The 21374-nt window shown below is 34.6% G+C and overlaps 1 protein-coding gene across 3 annotated transcripts in view; it reads right to left on the bottom strand.

Moving 5' to 3' along the window:
- The window catches only part of Atf6 (activating transcription factor 6), a 208009-nt gene that overhangs the window by 114421 nt on the left and 72214 nt on the right, over positions 1-21374 (bottom strand). For all 3 annotated transcript variants that reach the window (XM_077791002.1, XM_077791001.1, XM_077791003.1), the window contains 3 exons: positions 17057-17188; positions 4271-4384; positions 3163-3262 (listed from right to left, as the gene is read on the bottom strand). In XM_077791002.1, coding sequence (XP_077647128.1) covers positions 3163-3262; positions 4271-4384; positions 17057-17188 — 346 coding nt within the window. The remainder of the gene's footprint in view (positions 1-3162; positions 3263-4270; positions 4385-17056; positions 17189-21374) is intronic.

The raw sequence follows: 21374 nt of genomic DNA on the forward strand, positions 1-21374 counted from the left end.
ATTTAACCTCTTTCACCCTGCACAAAACTCAACTCAAAGTGGATCAAATACCTGAAACCCTGTGCCTACTAGAAGAAAATGTCAGTCTAAAACTCCATCATTTGGCTTAGGAACTGAATTCCTCAATAAGACTCCTAAAGCACAAAAAGTAAAATCAAAAATCAATAAAGGGTATGGAATCAAACTAAAAAACTTCTTCACAGCGAAGAAAACAATCAAGAACATGAAGAGAGAGTCTACAGAATGGGAGAAATCTTTGCAACCTGCAACTAGAGGATATTTAAAGAACTCAAAAACCAAGTAACCCAATCAATAAATGAGCAAAGAAACTGAACAGACACTTCACAGAGAAGAAATATGATCAGTCACTCAATAAATGTGAAAAAAAAGTTCAATATCTCTAGCAATTAAAGAAATGCAAACGACACTATTTTCATCTCATTCCAGTCAGAATGGCAATTTTCAAGAATACAAGTAACAATAAATGTTGGCGAGGATGTGAAGAAAAGGGTACACCATACATTGCATTCCCCACCAGAGACTGTAAATTGGTGCAACCACTATAGAAAGCAGTATGGAAATTCCTCAGAATCATGATTTGACTCAGCTATCCCACTCCTCAATTTATACCCAAAGGACTTAAAATCAGCATACTACAGTGATGCAGCCACATCAATGTTTATAGCAGCTCAATTCACAATAGGCTAAGTTATGGAACCAACCTAAGGTGCCTTCAACAGATGAATAGATTTTTTTAAAATGTGGTGTGTGTGTGTGTGTGTGTGTGTGTGTGTATGTAATATACATACGTACATACATATAGATGCATACATACATATATATATGTGTGTATATGTGTGTGTGATGGAATATTACTCAGCCATAAAAAATTATGACTTTATGACATTTGTCAGTAAACTGATGAATCTGGAGACTATCATGCTAAGTGAAATAAACCAATCTCAAAAAACCAAAGGTTGAATGTTTTCTCTGATATATGGATGCTAACATACATAAAGAGAGAGTAAGGGGAGAATGGAAGTTCAGTGGATTAGACAAAAGGGAATGAAAAGAAGAGAGATAGGAAAAAGAAAGACAGTGGAATGAATGAATCTGTTACAACTTTCCTATGTATATATATGAACACACCACAATGAATACCCACATCATGTACAACCAGAAGACTGGGCTCCTAATTAGAATAAGACAAACTCAATGTTTGTATAAATATGTCAAAATATACTTGTACAACTAAAAAGGACAAATAAGACTTTAAAAATACACATAAACCAGGAGCTGTGGATGTAGCTCAGTGGTAGAGCACTTGCCTAATATATGAAAGGCCCTGGATTCAATCCCTAACCCTCTCCTCACCCTGCCATATACACATTCACACATAAAAATCAGGTCAAGTCACTACCCTAATCAAGTCTTTCAATGGTGTTTCGTCATGCCAAGGATGAAATCCAACATTCTCACCACAGCCTATGAAACTGCGTATTATTTCACCTCTGCAGGTCTCTCTAATATCATCTACCATCTTCCCTCAGTCAATGCATTCCAACCTTACTCAACTTCTTGATGTTGCCTACAGAAGTAAACTGTTCCTTCTTAAAGATCTTTACATTTGCTGTTTCTCTCTCTAGAAGATCTTTCACCAGATTTTCCCCTAAATCTTTACATTGTTTACTCTAACATTTTCTGTCTACATAGTAAAAACAATGTTGTCATTGCAACTTTTTCTTCTTCCTGAGCACTCAGGAAGGCTACATATTCCCAGTCTCTCTTATAGTCAATTAGGCAAAATGACAATTTTAGCCAACTAAACAGTGGCTAAAGTCCAGGCCTGATCCCTAAAACCATTTGTATTATCTTCCAAGCTCTCTTCCCACCATTTAAAACTAGAAACAAAGATTTCAAGTTATCAAGTTGTTGGAGCTACACAATAGAAGGTACATGGATCCCTAAGACACTATTTGGAGAAAAGCCACTCTAGAGAACTATGTTAGGGGGCTGGGGGTGTGGCTCAAGGGGTAACGTGCTCGCCTGGCATGTGTGCAGCCCGGGTTCGATCCTCAGCACCACATGCAAACAAAGATGTTGTGTCCGCCAAAAACTAAAAAATAAATATTAAAATTCTCTCTCTCTCTCTCTCTCTCTCTCTCTCTCTCTCCCCCCCCCTCTCTCTCTCTCACTCTATCTTTAAAAAAAAAAGAGAGAGAACTATGTTAGACACTGTAAAAATCAAGTTTTTATTCTATTAAGCTAGGGAGATTTTAAGGTCATTCTAACAGCCAGCATTAATTATCTTGACAATACCTTATTAAATTGAAACTTTTTCAGAGAAGCCTTTTCTGACCACTCAATCTAAAATAGCTTTTCATTTCTCAATTCAAATTCTAACCTTCTACCACGCTTTACTTTTTTGAGAATTTATCTTAAGTTTGAGGTACCTGTGCATTTATTTGTTTATTGTTTAGTTCTCCCACTAGAAGGGGAGAGACTTTATTATACTCGCTACTGTATTCCAGGGTCTGGAACAGTTCCTGGCTCATTATCACTACCACAGATAATGTTTATTGGGTACTCACACTGTGCCAGTTGCTAGTCTAAGCACTTCAGAAGTAGCAACATATATCTGATGAATGATGAATGATTGTAAATGGTGCTTTGTGGCAAACAAGATTAAGATGGAAGCTTTACTGAATAGCTGAGTAAGCACTGTCATTAAACCCAGTAGTGGCACTTGTCTATGTTCAAAAATGTCCTCCATTGATGTGTCCCATGTTTTAATACCCTATTTCTGAAGAGCTCTCAGAAGTAAGGAAACAAAAAGTATTGTTTATTACACCAGTGGTGCCAAAAATATTTGATAAGATATCCATGCACAGTAACTCCTGGACGGAAGCAAATTTGAAGAAGAGAGCAGGAAAGCGCATCATGCCTGAACACAGGAAATGAGTATTATAAAACTTAAACCAAGTGCCATAAAACCTGGGCTAAGAACATTGGTGGCAATGAAGCTGCACCAGGAGCAGCTATGAGAAGTTGGTAAAGCTTAAGCTTGCCATATCTTCCAGGAGAGATACCACCTCTGTGGCAGGGTAGGGAGAGAGCTTCCAATGATTAGCAATCACTATTCCAAGACAAGTAGAAACAAACCTGAAGAACACGAGTTTTCTGTTGATTATTTGTCATTCTTCTTGACTTGGTCCTTTCCACTTCATGTCTATGAACCCAACCTCGAAGTTCATGATTTAATCTATAAAACAGATAATCAATTAAACATATTTCTCAGAAATAAAATTCTTATCTCCTGGTGAGAAATGAATTTAATCATTCTGTAGGTTCCAAAGAGTGTTCCAAGTGCCTAATTACTCAGTATTTCTCTTTGATTTGAATAACTAAGATTCTTAACTGAATATTTAATAAGATATGCATTTTTATATGGTAGGTTCCTCCATCAAAAATTCAAAATTTAAAGAAAACCATAGCTAAGTATTTGCCAAATATAAATATTGAATGCAAAGTGTTTTTTTTTTCTCTTGGGCTGTGTGATATACAAATATCTAAGACACTGGAGAAAACAATCCATAGGACTCCTATTGCAAAAGAATATATTAAGGCCTTTGAAAATCATGCCTTTGGAGAGAAGGAAAACCTAACTACCTGGGAGGGGGGAATAAATTTTTCCAATAGTAGAAATTTAAAAGATCAATTCAATAAAACTTCCCTTTATTTTGCTTACTTTCTACAGATGTTGCAAATATGTTAGACTATCCTTATTTAACTATAGCTGAGTACTATTTAACATTTTAAAAGGAGGCAGTTTTTAAGGCTCAAGGATATGTCCAAAATCAGGAAAAAAAAAATTGAGAGAAAAGGCGATACAAGAAAGGTGCAATAATGGGAAACTGTCTCTAGAACCACACAACCTCAAATTATTGTCTTTCTAATTTGAATAAAAAGGTACCTTCTGCTATGAAAGTCACTACCCATAAGCTTAGCACTTACCCTGGAATTTTAATTAATTTCATTCTGTAGTTTTCAAATAAGACATATTGCAATATGCAACCATTATATTAAATAGACCCATAATCATCTATCTCAGACTAGTAGGGCAACTGCATAGCAGCTGATATGCCTGTGGCTATCCAACAAATAATTTAGAGATTCAACCACTCAGCAAATCTGAACAAAGACTTTCCTAGGTTCCAAAGCTAATCATGGGAGCCCACTTATTTATTTTACAACAACTTATAATACTTACCTGAGAGATTCTGTTGTGTTAATCAGGGGTTGACAAGGAGGAGGAGGAATATAAAGTAGTGGTTCTTCAGTTAGCACCATTAGGGCTTTGTCATTTGAAACAGAATGATCATATCTGAAACAAACATGCAAAAAATTTGATTTCTTGCTTCCTAAATTCCTAGCAAATTTGATATAAAATCATCAAATTATATGAATTCATATCTAGGATTTGATCTTCATCAAAATCTTAGGTAAAAATTAGAATCTGAACTGGAGACATTATTGCTATTTATTATCTTCAGTCTGCTATTTTATTTTTACTGGGCATTTACTGTTGATCTATATTCCAGACCTTATTATATTTTATTTTGAAACAGGGTCTTACTCAGTTGCTGAGGTTTTCAATAAGTTGGTGAAGCTGGCTTTGAACCTGTGATCCTTCCACCTCAGCCTCCTGAGTTGCTGGGATTACAGAGGTTTGTCTGCTATTTTAATCTCTATTACTAAAAATTCTTATTTAGATTAGTCCTGAATTTCTTTACATAAGATGCTCTGGATTTATAAAACTAGATGTGCTAAAACACTAAAAAGGAAAAAAATATAAATTCATAAAACTGAACATGGCAATATTCACACTTTTCACTTATTCATTCAACAAATATTTGTTAAGTGCTAACTGTGCGCTGGGTATCCAAAAGCGAACAAGAGAAATGAAGTCTCTGCCCTCAAACAGGGAAGACAGACCAAATAAAAGGGAAAAAGGCATAAAATAAATCCAAACTGGTATGTATTATGAAAGAAACAAACAATTGAAATTTCAAAGCAGCAGCAGTACTTACTGGCCTGAGAAGGAGATGGTATTTAAGATAAGGCCTAAGTGATAACTAGCCCCACAAAGAGGAGGGGAAGAGTATTCTGGGTAGAATCAGGTGAGGGAAAAAGCAGGCTCAAAGAACATTAAAAAAGACCCCGGGCTTAATCCCTAAAAAACAAATACCAAATGTCTTCTTTGATATAATGAGAGCAACTAAGAATAGAGAAGGGAGGAAGAGCAGGAAGAAAAGATTGACATTAAACAGAGGCACGAGATGGGAGGGAAAGAGAGAGAAAAGGGGAATTGCATGGAAATGGAAAGAGACCCTCATTGTTATAAAAAACTACATAAAAGAGGTTGTGAGGGGAATTGGAAGAAAAATAAGGAGAGAAATGAATTAGAGTAGATGGGATAGAAAGAGAAGATGGGGTGGGGGAGGGGGATAGTAGAGGATAGGAAAGGTAGCAGAATACAACAGTCACTAGTATGGCATTATGTAAAAATGTGAATGTGTAACAGATGTGATTCTGCAATCTGTATTTGGGGTAAAAATGGGAGTTCATAACTCACTTGAAACTAATGTTTGAAATATGATATGTCAAGAGCTTTGTAAGGTTTTGAACAACCAATAAAAATAAATAAATAAATAAAAAAAAAATAAATAAATAAATAAATATCAGATTTAAAAAAAAAAAAAAAAGACCCCAGGCTTAAGAGTTGTGAGCAGACAAAAGGTAAGCAGGCACAAGAAGTGAAGAAGACAGAGGAAAATGAGATCAATATAAGGAACTGCTACATGCAAAGAGAAGTCACAATCATATTTTAAGAACATGTTTCTATTTACATTTACACCTTGACACTATGCAAAAAATGAATTTAATGAAAAGGAGAAGCCTAAAGACCAGTTAGGAGAGAAGTATAGCAATTCAAGCAAGAACTGACAATAGCATGGACTAGTTTCATGGCAATAAAAATGGAGACAGCAGACCAATTCAAGGCAATTTTGGAAAGAAGTTCAACAACAGTGGTGAAAGAGATAAACAAGGGTTTCTCACTTAAACAACAGAAAAAAAAATGAAGACTGTTGTAGAAAACCAATTGGAGGTACAACAAGAAAAGGAACCAAATTACACCTTGCATATGTTAAGTTTGAAATATTACAAAAGAGAAGTCAAGCCGGGGTGCACACATGTAATTCCAGCAACTTGGGAGGCTGAGGCAGGAAGATTTAAGTTTGAGGTCAGCCTTAGCAATTTAGCAAGGCCCTTAGCAACTTGGTGAGGCCCTGTGTTAAAACTAAACAAAATTAAAAAGGATGAGATGTCCCTTAGTGGTAAAGTGTCCCTGGGTTCAATCTCTGGAAAAAGATGGGGTGGGCCAAGGAGACAAGTAGATACATGTGTTTGGAGTTTGATGACTCAAAAGAGAAATATGGACTAGAAACATACATCTCAGACATCATATGGATTCTGTGTTAAATTATGGGTGAGTCACTTAGGCAGAAAAAAACAAAAAAGCTCACAGTTCAAAACTTTGATATTTGGATAGAGGAGGAGCCCACCGAAACCAACCAACCAACCAAACAAAAACAAACTATGAACATCGTCAGTAAAATGGAAGACTAACATATGTAGCACCACAAAAGAAATGTCTTTTCAAGGAGAGAGTGATCCACACAGTCAAATGCTAAGGAGAGGTGAAGTTAAGATGAAGACAGAAATTTCCACTGGATTTGGCAATACTGAAATCACTGGCCTCCTTGACAAAAATAATTTTGGCAGAGTGGAAAGCTAACTTCAAGATAAATTCAGACAGAAGAAAGAAATTAAAGGGATATGAATAGGAAAAAAAGAACTCAAACTGTCACCATTTGCTGATGACATGATTCTATATTTAGAAGACCCAGAAAATTCTACCAGAAAACTTCTAGAATACATAAATGAATCAGGAAAGAAGCAGGATATAAAATTAACACACATAAATCCTCAGACTACTTGGAATGGAACCACCATTTGATTCAGCTATCCCACTCCTCAGTTTCTACCAACGGGCTTAAATTCAGCATACTATAGCAACACAGACACATCAATGTTTACAGAAGCTCAATTCACAATAGCTAAAACCTAGGTGCCCTTCAACAGATGAATGGATAAAGAAAATAATGTTGTCTCTACACATGGAGTATTACTCTTCCATAAATAAGAATGAAATTATGGCATTTGCCAGTAAATGGATGGAACTGGAGAATATCATGCTAAGTGAAGTAAGCCGATCCCCCAAAAAACAAAGGCTGAACTTTTTCTCCGATATGCGGAAGCTAATTGACAATAAGAAGGGGATTAAGGGAGAATAGAAGTACTTTGGATTAGACAAAGGGGAATGAAGGGAAGGGAGGAGAAATGGGAATAGGAAAGATAGTAGAATTAATCAGATATTACTATCCTATGTGCATATGTGATTACACAAGCAATGTAATTCTACATCATGTACAACTAGAAGAAAGAGAAGTTGTGCCACAGTCTGGCTGGGCACAAAATCATGAGCCACTCAAGCAGGAACAAACTTTATTTCCCAAACTCCCGCTAACGCCCCGGACGTGGCCTTCTCCTGGATCACACCACAGCAACGGGCAATCCCTCCTCCGGAAATCCCTCCTACCTTACTTCCCCAACCAATGGTAACTCTCCAGGAGTCCCTGAGAGCTCCAAAGTAGCAGGCCCAGGCAGGCAGCAGGGGTCTAATATCCAACTGAATGCACATCTTAACATAATCATTATCATCTCAATGGCTTGCTGGCGTCACCTTTCAACCAAAAATGCCAGGCGTCATTCCTACTGGGCTATGGATGTTAGCAAAGTTGTACTCCATATACATATAATGTCAAAATACATTCTAGTATCATGTATAAATAAAAAGAACAATTTTTTTTTAGAGAGAGAGAGAGAGAAAGAATTTTTCAATATTTTATTTTTTAGTTCTCGGCGGACACAACATCTTTATTTTATTTTTATGTGGTGTTGAGGATGGAACCAAGCACCCCGTGTATGCCAGGCGAGCATGCTACCGCTTGAGCCACATCCCCAGCCCCTACAAATTTTTTTAAAAAGGTAAAAGTCAAAAGAAAAAAAAAAGGTAAAAGTCAGAGATCTGTGTGTATGCCATATGCAAGGGAAAAGAAACAAGAGCTGAAGATATATAGAACATTCTTCCCTGCAACTTGTATCAGGAACATTCTTTTTTTTTTTTTTTAATTTTTGTAGTTATAGGTAGACAGCATGCCTTTATTTTATTTGTTTATTTTTATGTGGTGCTGAGGATCGAACCCAGTGCCTCACACGTGCAAGGCAGGCGCTCTGCCACTCAGCCCCAGCCCCAGCCCGAGGAACATTCTTTTTGTCCTCTCCTCTGGCTATTAAGGTTAAATAGAGCTAAGTTGTTTGGAATAAAACAAAAATGTTGATACACAGGAAATGACTATACACAAAGAAAGAGATCAGCCTAAAATTAACAGTGGAGGGAGAGGGAAAAATATCTGTCTTGTGCTTGGTAAATGAATGCCTGTAAGAGGCAGCTGCTCTCTCTCTCTCTCTCTCTCACACACACACACACACACATACACACACACACAAAAAAAAAATCTTACAAAGACCTGTCACATATACATTATGTTAAAAATCATGCCTATACACTTACAAAACTATAAGCAAGGTAGTCCTTGAGAAAAGTCTAAGACTATTTTATTTTTTAAATTTATTTATTTATTCTAACTAGATATATATGAGAGCAGAATGTATTTTGATTCATTGTACACAACTGAAGCACAACTTTAGATTTCTTTGGTTGTACACGATGTAGCATGTACAGTCATACATGTATCTAAGGTAATGACATCCATCTCATTCCACCATCTTTCCTGTCCCCATACTCTCCATACTCTCCATACTCTCCCTCCTATTGCCCAATCACAGTTCCTCCATTTTTGCCATACCTCCCTCCTCCCTGTTTTTGGATCAGCACCCACATATCAGAGAGAACATTCGGCCATTGATTTTTTTGGGATTGGCTTACTTCGCTTAGCATGATATTCTCCAACTCCATCCATTTATCTGCAAATGCCATAATCTTATTCTCTTTTAATGCTGAATAATATTCCATTGTGTATATATACCACAGTTTCTTTATCCATTCATCTACTGAAGGACATCTAGGTTGCTTCCACAGTTTAGCTATTGTGAACTGAGCTGCTATGAACATTAATATTGCTGCGTTACTATAGTATGCTGATTTTAAGTCCTTTGGATATAGACTGAGGAGTGGGATAGCTGGGTAAAATGGTGGTTCCATTCCAACTTTTCTAAGGAATCTCCACACTGCTTTCCAATTGGTTGTACCAAGTTGTAGTCCCACCAGCAATGTAACTGTTTTCCAGATTGGTTGTACCAATTTACAGTCCCACCAGCAATGTATGAGAGTGCCTTTTCCCCCATACTCTCACCAACATTTATTGTTGTCTGTATTTTTTATACCTGCCATTTTGACTGGCATGAGTGAAATCTTAGAGTAGTTTGATTTGCATTTCTTTAATTACTAAAGATATTGAACATTTTTTCATATATTTGTTGATTGAGTGTATATATTCTTCTGAAAAGAATCTGTTCAGCTGTAAAAACTGGAACAAGACAGGGATGCCCTCTTTCACCAGTTCTATTCAACATAGTCTAGCCAGAGCAATTAGACAGATGAAAGAAATTAAAGGAATATGGATGAGAAAAGAACTCAAACTGTCTTTTTTCGCTGACACGATTCTATACTTAGAGGATCCAAAAAACTCCACCAGAAGACTTCTAGAATGCATAAATGAATCAGCAAAGTAGCAGGATATAAAATCAACATCCATAAGTCAAATGCATTTCTGTACATAAGTGATGAATACACTAAAAGAGGAATTAGGAAAACTACCTCATTCACATTAGCCTCAAAAAAAAAAAAAAAACCTTGGGAATCAACTTAACAAAAGAGGTAAAAGACTTCTACAATGAAAACTACAGAACACTAAAGAAAGAAATTGAAGAAGACCTTAGAAAATGGAAAGATTTCCCTTGGCTTGGATAGGCAGAATTAATATTGTCAAAATGATCATACTACCAAAAGCATTATACAGATTTAATGCAAGTCCAATCAAAATCCCAATGACATTCCTCATAGAAATAGAAAAAGTAGTCACGATATTCATCTGGAAAAATAAGAGACCCGAAAAGCTAAAGCAACCCTTAGCAAGAAGAGCGAAGCAGTTGACACACTATACCAGACCTTAAACTATACAACAGAGCAACAGTAAAAAAAACAGCATAGTATGGGCACCAAAATAGATTTGTAGACCAACAGTACAGAAGAGAGGACACAGAGACTAACCCACATAATTACATCTTATATTTAGTTATCTTATCACATAATTAGTTATCTTATATTTGACAAAGGCACCAAAAACATACATTGGAGAAAAGATAGCCTCTTCAATAAATGGTGCAGGGAAAATTGGAAATCCATATGCAACCAAATGAAATTAAAGCCCTATCTCTTACCATATACAAAACTCAACTCAAAGTGGATCAAGGACCTAGGAATTAAACCAGAGACACCGAGTCTATTAGAAGAAAAAGTAGGCACAAATCTCCATCATGTGGGATTAGGCCCCAACTTCCTTAATAAGACTCTTATAGCATAACAATTAATATCAAGAATCAATAAATGGGATGGAATCAAAATAAAAAGCTTCTTCTCAGCAAAAGAAACAATTAGTGAGGTGAGAGCCTACTAATTGGGGAAAAATTGTGCTCTGTATGTGTAATATGAATTGTAATGCATTCTGTTGTCATATATAACAAATCAAAATTTTAAAAAAATGGAAAGATCTCCCATGCTCTTGGATAGGCAAAATTAATACTGTCAAAATGGCCATACTACCTAAGCACTATACAGATTCATTGTGATTCCAATTAAAATTCCAATATCATTCCTTATAAAAACAGAAAAAGCAATCATGAAATTCATTTGGAAAAATAGGAGACCCAGAATAGGCAAAGCAATCCTTAGCAAGAAGAGTGAAGCAGGAGGCATCACAATACCAGACACTAAACTATACCTCGGAGCTATAGTAACAAAAGCAACATGGTATTGGCACCAAAACAGACTTGTAGACCAATGGTACAGAATAGAAGATACAGAGACAAACCCACATAAATATAGTTATCTCACACTAGACAAAGGTGCCAAAAACATACAGTGGAGAAAAGATAACCTCTTCAATAAATGGTGTTGGGAGAACTGGAAATCCATATGTAGCAAAATGATTTTTATAAACCCCTACCTCTCACCATGCACAAAACTCAACTCAAAGTGGATCAAGGACCTAGGAATTAGTCCAGAGACCCTGTGCATAATAGAGGAAAAAGTAGGCCCAAATCTTCATCATGTCAGATTAGGTCCCAACTTCCTTAACAAGACTCCTAAAGCTCAAGAAATAAAATCAGTGATTAATAAATGGGATGGACTCAAACTGAAATGCTTCTTCTCAGGAAAAGAAACAATCAATGAAGTGAAGAAAGAGCCTACATTTTTGCCACACACACACACATGTCAGATAGAAAACTAATCTCCAGGAGATATAAAGAACTCAAAAGGGGCTGGGGATGTGGCTCAAGCGGTATCGCGCTCGCCTGGCATGCGTGCGGCCCGGGTTCGATCCTCAGCACCACACACCAACAAAGATGTTGTGTCCGCCAAGAACTAAAAAATAAATATTAAAAATTATTAAAAAAAAAAAGAACTCAAAAAACTTAACACCAAAAACACAAACAACCCAATAAAAAATAGGCTAAGGAGCTGAACAGACACTTCTCAGAAGAAGATAAAATTATTTAAAAGATAAAATATTTTAAAAAAATATATTTCTGATATATAATTTTCTTTCCTTGTAATAAGCTCTAGTAATGATTTCTGCACATCCATGCTCCCTGGCTTTGTTCTAACAGCCAAAAATATTTTGAGGAAGAGAAAAAAAAATCTGATAGGATAAATACCAGAGAGGGTTTGGGTGGAGCTTCAGGAGAAAGGAAAGGGAAAAACCTAAGCCAATGTACAATCTGGAAACAATTAGTCTCAAACTAACACAGAGACAGTTCTGGGCTGCTTGTGAACCATTCTATATCAATTGCAAAATATTCAGAAAATAAATCACTAAAGTAAATAATAATCTTAGGGAGCTAGAGTTAATGGGAATTCCAAGATTAAAGACAGGTTATGGCTGATGTCTAATACGGAGCTTCACAATCCTTTACAGTTTATCCAAGACAGTCTGATTTATGCATGATGTTCTGATATAATCATTACCAGCACTACCTTTACTTCTTAAAGTGTCCTAGTTTGGTTGATAAATTATACAGGCACATTATTTACATAGCACCCACTTCTAACAGTGAAAAAAATAGATGCAATTAATTAACTGAAAGGCAAATACAATATTATATACTGGGATTGTAATCTACTCCTTTTTTATTTGAACCACAATTCTCCTAAAAAATGAAAAATAATATAAAACAAACTGTGTTTAAAAATAAATACAGATAAGAATGTAGAAAATGAGAACAAGCCAAAAATAAGTAAGGAGACTAAATCAATAAACATCTCCCCAAAAAAGAAAAGCCCAGGACTGGATGGTTTCACTGCTGACTCTTACCACACCTTTAAAGAAGAACTAATACTCATGCTTCTCACACTATTCTAAAAAAACTGAAAGAGATGACACCCTTCCAAACTCATTCTGTAAGGCCAACATTAACCTGGTATCAAAACCAGACAAGGGCACATCAACCAAAAAGAAATCTATAGACTAATATCCGTAATGAACATAGACACAAAGATTCTCAACCAAATACTGGCAACTTGACTCAGGATCCAGTGAGATTTATTCCAGAGATACAAGGATGGTTCAACATATGCAAATCAATATGTGCAAAAAAAAAAACGCTCTATGAACACAAGAATATATGAATAAAAAGCATTTGATAAAATTTGACATTCCTTTGTGATTAAAAAAAAAACCTTCAAAAATCAGTTATAGGAACTGGGGTTGTGACTCAGCAGTAGAGCACTGGCCTAGCACTTGTGAGGCCCTAGGTTCAATCTTCAGCACCACATAAAAATAAATAAAATAAAGGTATTTTGTCCAACTACAACTAAAAAATAAATAATATGCTTTTTTAATCAGTTAACTACCTCAATGCAATAAAGGCTACATGTGACAAACCCTAAGCCAACATTATACTACATGCGTAAAAGCAGAAATATGTTCCTCTAAGATGAGGAACAAGACAAAGGTGTTCACTTTCACCACTCTTATTCAATATGGTATTGGAAGTCTTAGCCAGAGCAATAAAGCAAGAGAAGAAATAAAGGACATCCAAAGAGTAAAAGAAAAGATCAACCTCCATGTTGCAGACAACTTTATTTTATATAGAGAAAAATCTGAAGATTCTACCGAAACTGTTAAAACTGATAAATCAGTAAGATTGCAGGATACAAAATCAATATAAAGATCAGTAGTTTTATGTTTTTAACTGTATTCAAACAAGTTTTGTGATACCACCTTTACAAATGTATAGGATATTTCATTAACATTGCTAACTGCTCATGCAGTTAAACACTGTGGAAATTCAACTGACGTGTAATTTTGATAACTTCAAATGACACATATAATCCAAAACCTTGTCCCATCTACATTTTCAGTCAATATGAAAGAGTCCCTTTCTGTTTCCACACTTAAGCAAATGTCTCCTTCTGAGATTTTTTTTGTTTGTTCCAAAGGAAAAAAAAAATCTAATATAAGAGTTTAGCAGAAGCCAGTAGTGTTTCTTTGCATGTCTCAATTTTAAAATACTTAACATAAATCACTTTTAGAATGACAGAATAGGAAAGAATGTAATTACTTCTTTTGTTTCTGGCTTCACCCTTAACATGAAATTCTATGAGACTTTGTAAAAGCTGCCTAATTTTTTGTCCTTCAGTCATCACTGCAATTCTTCAAACCCAAGAAGCCCAGGAAAAAGAAAAAAAAAAAAAGATGATTCAAGTATTTAAAATGTGTACTTTAATATGGTAATTTTTCTAAAACTAACTGGCATTCATTCCTTATGTTAACATTTATTGAGAACTTGCTCAGGATGTATTAAAAACAAAATAAAGATCTCTTCATTTGCTAATGTGATGAGAAAAAGTCAATAAAATCAAATAAGCTCAAAAGCAATGAAAAAAAAGCAATATGGGACAATTAGAGTTGATGTTACAGGTATTTATCATCTTTATATTTTTAGCTAGTTGTATAAACCAAAGAACACAGATAAAACATAAACTTTAAATACTTTTTTGGCCTTTGAATCTCTGTGATTTTTAAAAGAAGCACACAATGGAATGTTTGGTAATGACCACAGTGCCATCTAGATTTAAGAAGATCAACCCTCAACACAATCCCATCTATAAAAATTAAATAAATAAAAATTCAAAAAGAAAACCAGTAGCTTTTTAATACACCGATAACAAAACTGCTGAGAAAGAAATCAAGAAAGTAATCCCATTCACAATAGCTACAATAAATAAATTTTTTTTAAATACCTAGGAATAAATTTAAACAAGGAAGTTGTTGATATCTACAATGAAACTTACAAAACATCAATGAAAGAATTCACAGAAGATGGAGAAAAATGGAAAGACATCCCATGTTCATGGATGGGAAGAATTAATATTGTTAAAATGTCCATGCTACCCAAAGCAATCTACTGAGTCAATGCAATTCCTATCAAATGCTTTCTTCACAAAAATACACAACACACTTCTAAAATCTGTATAGAACCACAGACCCTAAAGAGCCAAATCAATCCTCAGCTAGAAGAACAATACTAAAGGCTTTATAATATCTGACTTTAAAACTTATTATGAAGCTATAGTAACCAAAAGAGCATGGTATGGGCATAAAAACACACAAACAATTAAAACAGAATAGGGATCTCAGAAATAAATTCATATATTTATAACCAACTGATTTTTTACAAAGGCAGTAAGAACAAATGTTACACATATGCACATGCTATATATAGCTCTAAAGCAAACCAGGCTTCCTTTGTAAGTACACACATACAGCACTTGTGCTAGGCATAGAAGAAACTCAAAACAGTGTATCAATATGTTTAAACACTCAAGGCCCAGCACCCTGTTCATACTAAAAATAATTTTGAAAATAAATTTTGTAAATATAAAAGAAACTTATTTTTAAAATGTTTAAACAAGGTTCTTCAATAAATGGTGCTAGGAAAACTGGATATCCATGTACAGAAGAAAAAAGCCTGCCATATACAAAAATCAACTCAAAATGAATCAAGAACTTAAATATAAGACTTGAACCTATGAAACAACTATAAGAAAACATAGAGAAAATACTTCAGGACATTGATCTGGGCAAAGGTTTTTTGGATACGACCCCAAAAGCACAAGCAACAAAAGCAAAAAATTAACAAATGGATTATATCAAATTAAAAAGCTTTTGTACCACAAAGAAAATAATCAAGAGTGAAGAAACAACTCACAGAATATAAGAAAATATCTGATAACTACTGATCCAATAAGCAATTAATATCCAGAACATAAGGATATCAAAGAATTCAACAGTTAAAAAAAAAAAAAAAGAAAGAAAAATTTAATTTAAAGATGAGCAAGTGACCCAAAATTTTTAAGTGGCAAATTTTGATACATAGAAAAACAAGGCACGGTGGTGCACACCTGTAATCCCAGCAGCTTGGGAGGCTGAGACAGGAGCAATGTGAGTTCAAAGCCAGCCTCAGCAAAAACAAGGTGCTAAGCAACTCAGTGAGACCCTGTCTCTAAATAAAATAAAAAATAGAGCTAGGGATGTGGCTCAGTGGTCGAGTGCCCCTGAGTTCAATCTCCAGTAACAAAAAAAAATATTATGTAATGTTCTCCTAATGGCTTCTATCACATGCTGTGTTGTATTACATAATTTGCTATATAATCCTTTGGATCTTCTGCTACACCTAGCATAGTACTTTGCACAGTTCAAACTCCTAGAACAAAATGAATACCGCATTTTATTTTCAGGTACGAAGACAAGTCTGTACCTATGGTCATAACCTTAATCAATAGTATGGGTATAACAGAGTAAAAGTCAGAAACAATGATTTCTCTCTAGCCCTCAGTTTGTAAAACCTCAGAGTAAACAAATATTTAATAATTTTCAAGTATTATACTGTGGAATGGTTGCCATACTAAGACCTCTCTTAGATTTATAAGTCAAGTCCCTGGATCCATTTGACTCTGACAAAAATTCCAAAACCACAGGTAAATGTTTATCAAAAAGTACAGCTATGAAAAGAGTCACTATAACCTTCTTCTAGCTAACAGAATATTGGAATTACATTTTCATTTAATTCTAAGTCTTTTGCTATTGACAACCAGTATGAAAATTTATCAAGTCAGTATTAAATTACAACAAGGAAGGGATTCAGCAAAGACCACAACAAAAAGTACACTTAGTTTTACCTAATGACTGAAAAAGTTTCAACCTTATCACTCCACCATATCATATCCACTCACAGATGATACAGAAACAAGTATTAGATAAATTAAATATACAAACACATAAAATAATGAAAGAACTAAAGATTCTATATGTGTTTTAATATAATATTTGTGTTTCAATGTATGTGGATACTGCACACAAACTAAGATTTTTCAGTCACATGTCAACAAGAATTCTAAAACTGGAAATTTACTCTTAGAATTAATCTTAAAAATAAAATTATTAATGGTCTCAGTAATTCATCTGTTCTACTCTTCAAATCTATATACAAACAATTGAAATGTAAAGTTATATTAGATAGAACTGTTTCATTTTAATAAATCAATTGGATTAACATGCCATCTAACCTGTAGCTGTTTTTCTGGATGATACCATCTGATGTGTCCTGTACTTCTTTAGTAGAAAATTCTAAAAGGTGCCTCCTTTGATTTGCAGGGCTCACATTAGGGTTCATTCTTCTAGAATCCTGTTCCAGCATGCTGAAAATTTTAAAAACATAAAGCAACCGTTAAAATTAAAATGTCACATATACATGTATATGACTTCCTTCACATGTCCACACATGCAGCAAAAATGTTAGGCATTTTAAGTTGCTTGCTATAACTTGGATCTTAAATGTCCTCTAAAAGTCCATGTGTTGAATGAAGACCTAGTCTCAGTCCATGGCACTGTTCAGATGTGACAGAAACTAGAAGTTGGTACCTGGTAGAAGGAAGTTAGTTCAACTGATATGTACCCTTGAAGAAGATATTGGGACCCCAAGACCCTCCTCATCCTCTCTCTTTCACTTCCCAACCACCATAAGGTGAATAAGCCTACTTTGCCACATGCTCTTGCGATCGATCATGCACTGTGCCACTAAAGTCCCAAAGCAACAGTGCCAAGTGATCATAGACTGAAACCTCTAAAATCATGAGCCAAAATAAGCCTTTCCTTTTTTAAGCTGATTTATCTCAGATATTTGTTACAGCAATGGAAAGCTGACAAACACAAAGTATACAAACTAGAAATATGTACAACCTACATATAAACACATTCTAAACTTAGATAATAATTGAAATAAGTCCTCCTGGATGCTGCAAATTGATGTTTTCAATTACAGAATGCTTCAAATGAAATAAGAATTATTCTCTTTCAATAGTCAAATTTGTTATTAGCCTTTTGCAAATCCAGGAGGCAAACTATCAAATAAAACTAACAAAAAAATTTATCTTAAAAATACTTCTATTTTTATTTACATGTAAAATTTTTTGTTTACTTCTTTCTCCCCACCCTTGCCAATATCTTTTTTCATCTAATGTATATTCTCCTGTTAGGTACAAGCATTTGGGGACAAAAAAATACATAATGTGTCATATATTGATACCTATATCAAATACTCCAATAGTTTTTTAACACTTTTAATTCATTAATCAGATTAAATTGGTGGCTTGGAAACCTGGTTCACCAATAACATTTTTATGTGTATACTGTATTTCATGATGCCACATACGTAATTTACACCAGTCATAATCTTGAAATCCAATACAAAGAGTGAAACCTCCCTAGCTAGGCATAAAAGATTCTATTTAGAAGAATGAAGTGAAAACAGAAAGTAGAGCTGATGGAAAAAGTTAATGCTCCCATGGTTCTAAAAGGAGTTCTTTGGGATATAATAGCTTACCTCCAAAGATGGGGAGAACAGTGTTGAGGGGAGAGCAGTGTTGGAGGGAGGCAGATATATCTTTCTAGAATCTTTCGGATCTTTTATTATATAATATTTCCCATTCTCCCCTTTAGCCCTAGCAATCATTGCTGCCCAGTGATTCTCACATGGTATACTGTGGCATTTTGGCACACTGTAAACTCAGAGTTTACAAGTTATAAACTCAGAAATTATGGCCATTGCATAAAATTTAATTTTGCCACAATTGAGGCTATATTTTTTAATTACAATTGTAGATTTCAGACTGAATGTTTACTTGAGCAGTCACAAATCAGTACAGCCTAGTGGAATACCTAAATAAACTTAGCCTCGTAAGTATTTAAGAAAACATGAGACAAGCAGTAAATGACATCAATGGGGGTGGGAGCTGTAATTAATTAAAGAATTTTTTTTGTTTTGAGATTTACATTTTTTAAATTATTTGTTTTATAATTTTCTCATGTGTGGTGCCAAAAAATAAAAATCTACTTAAGTAAAATCAAAGTTATGAACTTTCCCTTAAGTTGACAAAACCTTAGTTCATTCAACCCCTACTCCATTGCATTATTAAAATAATCATATTAATATTCCCATTTGGCTGCAGCACTCCCAGTTCCCTCCAACTAGATCTATCATTCTAATTATTAAGAGTTTCCTGCCAAGCACCGTGGCTCATGCCAGTAATCCCAATGGCTCAGGAAGTTGAGGCATGCTAGGTAAGCACTCTACCATTGAATTACATCACTAGCCCTTTTAGGATTTTGTTTGTTTGTTTGTTTGTTTTTTAATTTTAAGCCAGGGTCTAAGTAACTTGCCCAGGATCTCCAGTTCCAAGCCAGCTTCAGCAAATTAGTGAGGCCCTAAGCAACTCAGCAAGACCCTGTCATTAAATAGAATACAAAAAGGGCTAGGGATGTGGCTTGGTCATTAAGCGCCCCTGGGTTTAATCCCCAGTACCACCAAAAAAAAAAAAAAAAAAAAAAATTTCCTCTTGTTTTAACCAGAAATGTGTTTCCTCATAATTTCCAATTTTTGGTACTAATTCTGGACTCTGACTATTCAGAACAAGTATAAGCAAGCCTTCTTTCACTGTCCAAAGACATCCAACATCCCCCCTTCCCAGGCCTTCCTTTTTAAATTTATGGTTTCTTGGTTCTTTCACATGTTCCTCTTTACAAGAGTCTTGGTTTCCTTCAGCACATTTAGTCACATTCTATTAGCATGCTTCTCAGAGGTGGTATCCAGCATTGGCCACAGTGCTTCTCAAGTGGAATGACCATTGCAGGATAATTCCTTGCCTGGTTCTAGATAATACTTTAATGATACAGAATAATGTCATAAAAGCTTTTTTAGTTAGTCTTCATATTCTAGTTAAGTTGATCCTGGATTAATCAAAACCCTAAGACTTTTCTTATTAACTGATTTTGAATCTTTTCCTTCCCTTCTCTCCCTCTCTCCCCTTCAATTCTAAATATATTTGAGCTTTTAGAGTCATCTGAATAATTTACATATATTACATATTCCTTTTTAAATATCATTTTGAGCTAAGTGTCATGGGACATGTTCTATAATCCTAGGTACTCAGGAGGGTGAGGCAGGAGGTCTGCAAGTTCAAGGGGGACGGGAGGAAAAAGGGGAGGGGGAAGGAAGGAAAGAATGAAGGCATTTTGCCTATCTACAACTAAAAATAAATTTAAAATGCTTTGAGTTTAACTATTTGCTCAGCCTGTTTTATCTGTAATTAGACTGCACTATAGCCACACTTGTTGGAAATGAATTTTGATGTTGACTCATAAGTGGTCACTATTTTTCCCACTCTCCATGTTGGTAATGATTTAATAGTGTAATGACAATATACCCTTAACTATACCTAATTTAGTAACTTTTATATTTTTTTAGACAAAGAGCTCAAATCTCATTGAATAGACTTAAAAAAATCATCTTCACAACACTAATATTACACATAGTCAACAAAATATTTTAAACAAGGGAAACAGTAAGGAGGAAAAATTAGGATCCAAATAGTCTGAGTTTCAATGATATTATCTACCCATTGAAAAGATAAATTGCATATTTAACAATTCTGTTAAGAAACTTTTCATGTTCTTTTTTAAAAATATTCTTCTTAGTCATAGATGGACATAATACTTTTATTTTATTTATTTATTTTTATGAGGTGCTAAGGATCAAATCCAGTGCCTCACAGGTGCTAGGCAAACACTCTACCACTGAGCCACAACCCCAGCCCACTTTTCAAGTTCTTTACTTGTTGGTTTTTTGGTTTTTTTCGCAGTTTGGCCTCCATTCCCTGTAAATTTTCAGTGTTAAAGTAAAATTGAAAAAAAAAAATTATAGAAATTTCTCTTAAGTTTATATACAGGCAAGCTAAACACATTCTAAACTTAGATAATAATTGAAATAATAATTGAATTGGATAATTCAGCTAAATACAAAACATTATAAATACTAGAGCTCTATGAAATGACCTACAGAAACTAAGGTTAGCCATGTAAATAATTGCAGATTTATGTTTCTCATTTTTATTAATATTTAAGAGACTTCTAAGAACTTTATTTCACTGCCAAAAATTCAAAATTATCTAATTGTGACACTACAAATATTAAGAGGAATTTAACAGTCCTTGTAATGGCCAAATATAGAAAAGAGTATGAGAAAGTTATTGTTGATATGAACTTTTAGATTCTGGGTCTGAGTGTTTGTTTCCATCATTCAATGTTCCTTTTTGTCAATTTTGGAAAAATTAAATTCCCAAGAATATGAAGAGAAGACTTAGTCCCAGGAAGGGTGAATGTAATGATTGTGTCCAATGACTGTTTCTAGTTCATAATATTAATAAAGCAACCTAACCTAAACTCTTTATAATTATTTTAAACCAGGTTCTATTCAGTATTTTTAAATAAACTAATAAAAAAAAAAGAAAATAGAAGTCTCTGATCTATGTCTCTATGATCAGAAACATG

The sequence above is a fragment of the Urocitellus parryii genome, chromosome 11 (assembly GCF_045843805.1).
Source record: "Urocitellus parryii isolate mUroPar1 chromosome 11, mUroPar1.hap1, whole genome shotgun sequence".
Taxonomy (NCBI): Eukaryota; Metazoa; Chordata; class Mammalia; order Rodentia; family Sciuridae; genus Urocitellus; species Urocitellus parryii.